The sequence below is a fragment of the Physcomitrium patens genome, chromosome 14 (genome assembly GCF_059467195.1).
Source record: "Physcomitrium patens ecotype Gransden chromosome 14, ASM5946719v1, whole genome shotgun sequence".
In the NCBI taxonomy this organism is placed as follows: Eukaryota; Viridiplantae; Streptophyta; class Bryopsida; order Funariales; family Funariaceae; genus Physcomitrium; species Physcomitrium patens.
This window is the reverse complement of record NC_143423.1, coordinates 16,079,454-16,085,721: the sequence shown is the minus strand read 5'-3', so window position 1 is coordinate 16,085,721 and position 6,268 is coordinate 16,079,454. Positions and strand designations below refer to the sequence as shown.

The 6,268-nt window shown below is 42.4% G+C and overlaps 1 protein-coding gene and 1 long non-coding RNA gene across 2 annotated transcripts; one reads left to right on the top strand and one right to left on the bottom strand.

The window, feature by feature from the left end:
• The first annotated feature begins 645 nt into the window (after positions 1-645).
• On the top strand, positions 646-3,129 carry LOC149987887 (uncharacterized). Its single transcript, XR_016506443.1, has 2 exons — positions 646-1,642; positions 1,960-3,129. It is a non-coding gene; the product is annotated as an uncharacterized LOC149987887 (long non-coding RNA).
• LOC112291251 (serine/threonine-protein kinase PCRK1) lies at positions 2,064-5,997 on the bottom strand. Its single transcript, XM_024538403.3, has 4 exons — positions 3,969-5,997; positions 3,368-3,622; positions 3,147-3,269; positions 2,064-3,019 (listed from the first exon to the last, which is right to left on the bottom strand). The coding sequence occupies exons 1-4, from the start codon at positions 4,362-4,364 to the stop codon at positions 2,216-2,218; spliced, it is 1,578 nt and encodes a 525-aa protein (XP_024394171.1). The 5' UTR covers positions 4,365-5,997; the 3' UTR covers positions 2,064-2,215.
• Positions 5,998-6,268: the final 271 nt, after the last annotated feature.

Here is a 6,268-nt window from a genome sequence, read left to right as displayed (position 1 = left end):
TATTTTTATATTTTAATAATTCTTTATAATAATAAAATTAATTTAAATCAACTAAAAATTATATTTTTTTATATAAAAAAACTAAAAAAATATGAGGTTCTTTTTCATGTTTTTTTTAATTACTAATTAATATATATAGATTTTTTTATAAGTAATACATGTAGATAGAAGGCCAATGTAGACATTGATTTTAATAACTAATCATTAATACTTTATAATAAGTAAAGATTCTAAACTAATCAAGATTATTGCCTTCTAGACTTATTAAGATTTTATTTTTATTATTTTTTATTGATAAGATTCTTATATCTTCTATATATATATATATATATATATATATATATAAATCTAGTAAATATTTAAATAATAAAAAATACTCTCTAATTCTAATATTTTATAATTAAATAACTTAAAACTATATTTTTTATATTTCTACCAATTAAGATTCATTGGTAGGACTTACAAGTAAGAAGTTACCCATGTATTGGATATGTGTCAAAGGTCCTATAGAATGTTGCCATGTAACTTCTAATTAGATAGTATATATAAAGGTAAGAGTAAAGCCTTCTTCATTCTTGTGAACTCCTTTTTTGTTCTTATTCTTGTTTCAAGAATCTTTTATCTTCTTGTCTTTAGCAATAGTCATTCTAATTTTACTACTATAATATCTTTGAGTAAACATCTACTTTATTTGAATAATTCAACAATGTATTGATGTTTTGGTTGTTTGTGATTTATGTCCTTGATATGGAAATGGAACATCACTCTACAAATTTGAATCTATATTTGACAAATCAAACAAAATGTAGAGACGAGAGCTTGCCTACATCTTCTATCTTTTGTTTTATATGGTTAAGAAGGCTTATCTTTCTCTCTTGTTGAGCTGAACTTTTACGCCCTATTTTTTGTAGCCATGTTAAGAGCCTCCTTTTGGATCTAGAACCAAGGTTTAGGGTGCTATGCAGCTCAAAATGTGGTATAATTGCATATTTTTGTTGTTCCAAGGGCTGGTGGGTTGATTATCCAGAGCACCAGATAATGAAAATATACAATAATCCATTCCAAAATCTTTACCTCCATACTTGTGCTTGGCAAGCATGGAGGAGAATTTTGAATCTGCAGGTTGGCTGACCTCGTTGAGTTGGAGGTGTGAGGGAGAGGTTCGTGCAAAAGCCGCTAGAAGAGGGAGTTCCAATCCCTCTACAGGGTTGCCACAGAGTATACACCCAACTAGTGGTCAAGTCTACGGGGCTTGAGAACTGTCAGTGAGACTGTATGTTGTGAAAATAATTGTCAAGTCAGGTTCTGTCTCTTAGTCCCACAAGGAGCATCCCTGCTTGCTTCCCTTTGTGGTCCTTGTATCCAGTCCGCGACGTGGTGGGTTCCTCTGTAAGGCCCTTGCATTATTTGAGTCGAGGTCCGACTTGCTTCCGAGTACCACTCCCATGTACTCACCCCGAGTCGGTTATGGTAGAACGGTCAACATATTCTTAGCTCCTTCTGCCTTGGAATTGGTGTCCATTGACGCGTCTAGATCCGTGGAAGGCGGATTTGGTGTTGCATGGTCGATGTTGTGCAGATCAAGCCAAGTGTCTGATATATAATACGGCTCCGCCGCAGAGGTGGCATCTCAAAACTTGAAGTAAGCTAGAAGAAATTATCTCTTCAATCATGCCTCGTAACACATAATCAAAGGTTCCTTCAGATTGCTTAGCCCCCAGTTTCTATTTTATTTCTTTACTTTTAACTCATTTTTTGGCCTGAAATGGAGGCAAAGATTGTTTAGTGATGCATTTTCCACGCCAGGATGACTAACAGTCAAGCTGAAGTCCACAGAGTCGGCGATCAGTGAGTCAGCATTCAATTCCACACAACACCATGTAATTAAAATTTTCAACTGTGATGTGTGAGTTCGAAAGGTGTGATTTAAGACAGTTTGTCGCACTTGACTCCATGCAGTGTTTTTTCATGTGTGCTGGTACAAGCCCAGAAAGAATGAGCTCGCAGCTATATCGTGGATCCAGATAGAGGTACCCGAAATTCAACACAGATCGTCCTTGCAATTAGATAAGATTTTCGTTTCATTAATCCGATATGGATAGCCTCAGATTTCAAGAGACGCAGCTGTATTATTCGCACTTGGCTAGGGTGGTATCCTATTCCTCAATAGGGTTGCTGTAGTTCAACTCTATGGTCCTGATCTACGGTTTAGTTCTTAAGTTCGAACGCTATTCACCTTGTTGATCCCCACATCAGGTTTGCATGGAATTGATTGAGGTTTGAATGAGTCCAGGGGTGGTAAAGTATCTGGAGCTCTAGTGGTAAGTCTTCTCTGTGCATGTGGAGTGTTGAGTGGAACAGGGACATCCTGAGTTGATGCCCAGTCCATCAGGTTCGTGTGCTTCATCGGAGAAGACGCTATGGAACGATAAGCAGGTGTAGGTGTTCTCCCCGATGCAGTTGGAGAAGGTGATTCAGGTTGATTGGTGCTTCGGCGAGGTGATTTTAACTGTGGAGCGGCGAGATTAGGGTTTTCCCTGGTTTCACCTTTTCGACGAGGCAGTTTAGGGCTTATGTTGTTGTTGTTGTTGTTCTCTGAGGCTGTGGCTGCCTGCCCGGAGCGAGGAGTTGTAGGTGTCGAAAGCTTGGGTGACTCCCACAAGTATGTCATTTCGAGGACTTTCTTCAAGCCTTCGACTACGTCAACCATCTGCAGCCTTGCTTTGGGTTGTTTCTCAAGACACTGAATTCCAATAGTTGCAAATTTTATGGCGGCTTTCGTAGGGTACTGTAGTTCTAGACGGGGGTCCATTGCGAGGTGAAACTTTCGTGGGTCGTTGATGAAGGGTTTCACCCAATCTAACATTCTCTGCTCCATCTTAGGTCGATTGCTATCCAAAGCCCTCCGGCCCGTTAGCATTTCCATCAATACCACCCCGAAACTGAACACATCACTCTTGAACGTCAAATGGCCCGTCTGGATGTACTCCGGAGCTGCATATCCATACGTGCCCTTTAGCTGCAGCGATTCAACAGAGGGGGTCAATGACAATGCATGAGTTCTCGTAACCTTTTTCGCATGGTTTTATAAACATCGTGTTCTGGGAAAAGGGAATGTACTGTTTCCAAGTGAAGAGGTGTCATACCCCAGTGGTGACATGAGTCTTGCCTACGTCTGGCCCTTGTCTAGCAAGCCCAAAGTCGGAGAGTTTTGGATTGAGTTCCTCATCCAGCAGTACGTTTGCCGCCTTGAAATCTCGAAATATTACCTGCAATGCACACAAAGATGATTCCCAATCAGATTTCGGATGTGAAAAGAAAGTGACAAAGAGGGCATCAATGTTACATGTGGCGTTGGACTGCTTACTCCCTTCTCATTGTGCAAGTAGGCAAGTCCTCGTGCTGCCCCGAGGGCGATTTTCACCCTGGCTTGCCATGACAAAACTGGAGGAACGGTGCGGAAGATATGGTCATCGAGGCCCCTGTTTGGCATGTACTCGTACACGAGTAGCCGTTGAATCCCCCTCTCGTCCTCATCGGCGCAATACCCAATCAGCTTCACCAGGTAGGGATTATCCACAATTTCCAGAAAATGAACCTCCGTTATCCATTCACGGTGCCCCTGCAAGCTTGATTATAAGCATAGGATCGGACTGCTTGACTCATGACAACCAGGAGTGCGTAAAAGGCTTATGCCGAACTTAGACCATAAATAGTGTGAATCGAAACATGTAACAGCGAAGAATCTGCTGCAGAGCTGTGTAGACTCGCTGCACCAATTTCCCAATTACGGTGACCTAATGAATTCATCTGCAATGCTGTAGCAAGCGCCAATTTTCATAACGTCGACTCTTCCGGCTCCAAGCCCAAGTTTCCACAGATTTCCACAAATCATTTACGTGCATGGGATTGTGGCAAAAAGCAAAATTTGGGCTCCTTTGACAACGGTACTAGTTCGGATGTATTACCTGTGGTCCACCATTGTTGAGTTGCTTTACAGCAACCTCAATTTTCTCCTCAACGCCTTGCAATTTCGATTTCTGCTTGATGGTTCCCTTGTAGACTTGTCCGAAGCCTCCTTCGCCGATCCGATTGCTCAGAGAAAAATTTTTGGTCGCAAATTTCAGCTCTAAAAGAGTAAACGCTCGAAGCTCACGACGTTCGCTATTAACCAAGAAAGTTGAGTCCTTGCTTGTGGTCTCTCCGTAGCCAGGATGGGACATCGACCCAAGCTCAGGTCTTGCTGTTAGACCTGGCGTATTTCGCCTTGGAAATTCCTCGGGGTCAGACTTGGTACCCCGTCTCCGAGTGACTCTTACCTCGAGCTTCCGTCGTCTCTTGATATCTATTCCGAAGCAGCTCATGGTTTACAAACCTTTGCTTCGATTCATAAGGTTATTAGTTCGGTGATCGTCACACCCAAAATCTAAAAACCACCTTTCGCAAGAAGTTGTTGCTACCTAGTTCAGACACAATCCCTTCGAAGTGCCGATAGAGCGCAGTTTGTTTAATTTCAGCGCTTCCGAAATTGGTACTATCAAAGGGAAGAGAATCAAAAGAATAACTGACATACGAATTCCACTTCCATGCAAGGGGGAAGATGATCCTCGCGCCGCCTGGATAACCTCTCGCACCCTAGAAACCTAAGTGACCTGTGACGTTACAATTGAAATCCTCCGCCAATTGATACGATTACAACGTAATGGAGGTTGGAGAGTACACAGTGATTTTTGCATGTATTGAAGCGTGATCTAATCTAACCCGATCGGTCAACGATTGTATGGACTTGACCAATTACGATGATCAAGAATGGTGGCCATGAAATGTGAGCCAATTGTAAACGTCACTCAGCCAGCAAACGGAACCTCCATAAACTTTAGAGAAACCCGTCGTCCTACTTTCAGTGCGTTTAAACGAGAAGTATTTCTAGATCATGAACAGCGAAGTGAACAGTACATTAAAAGAAGATCTTGCCGGGCCTTCAGGAAAAGAGTGACCTACTTTGTGAGTTTGACGTCAACAGCGTGTCAAACTCAGGTTTAACCAAAATCGAACTCCTGTGCGCCGACATCACCGATCCCCAGCGCGAGGCCACTAAGAAACCATGTGCTTAGAAAATCAGGGACACCTCTGATCTCGAGAACAGACAAACCTGCAGATTAGTGGACAAAATTTAAAACCCGGAGCTGAGAGCTGTATGAAGATCTTTAACCTTCCCTCAGCTCATCGATCGCTCAAGCATTTCGGCTAATCAACACTGAGTTTAATAACTACCCACAATGAAACCTTCAAAGTTGAACGCGTTACCGGAAATCACCGAGAGAGTTACAATCAAATTAAGAGCTTCAAGTCAGTCAATTTTCCTTCGACAACCCTTGTCCAGAGAAAACGCAGCTAAATCAGGAAGAAAAGAGCCAATAGAGAACTTTGGCTTCACAGAACCATCTCGAGCCTTACAGACACAGATGACTGCACGACGAGGCATAAGCTGACATCTGGAGTCGGATTCCAGGCACAGAAGAATGAGTGCCAGGGAAAGTTGCTTTTTGTGTTTGTCCAGGCCATTTCGCCACAGGAGGCGGTTCAAGAGAAGTTCTATTTGAACCTAATTACTCTGGGGAGATGATCAACATCTCCTGCGTTACACGGAAAATGGAGGTGGAACAGTCAAACCTACAAAGTCCAGCAGCGTTTGTTGAGAACCATGTTCCGCCGTTGAACAGTATGGTCAAGCTATTGTCGCTTAAGCATTGGCCCTACCTTGAAACCTTTGCATTGTGACGTGGTTCATGTCTCTATATTATTCTTGTGTGACAAAATAGTCGCTAGGACTCCTGGCGTACCTACTTGTCTCCAGTTGAAAAGTGACGTCCCTCTCGACCTCAATAAATCTGTCGTCTACTCTCATGACCCTCTCAACAACGCGAAATTACCTTCGTCTTTTTTCGAATTCGAGTAAGACTGCGTTAAGTTACATTGTACTGTGTAAATAATATTTCCTTCCTCCCATTCAACCCACGCCTTCATCACATCGTGTGGCGTCTGCGGAAAATTAGCAAAACGAATGATGAGATAACTGCAATTGTCAAATCTGCCTGCATGTAATGAACCCGCGACGACTGAGTTTCCTTATCTGCTCTTCTTCTGATGCAAGCAACTGACAATCGATCCCGACACAATTAGCCGAATCTGCTAATGCACGTTCACGACTTCATTGATGCTCTTCGTGAGCACAATTTTGACAACACGGTGAAAACATGGTACCGCA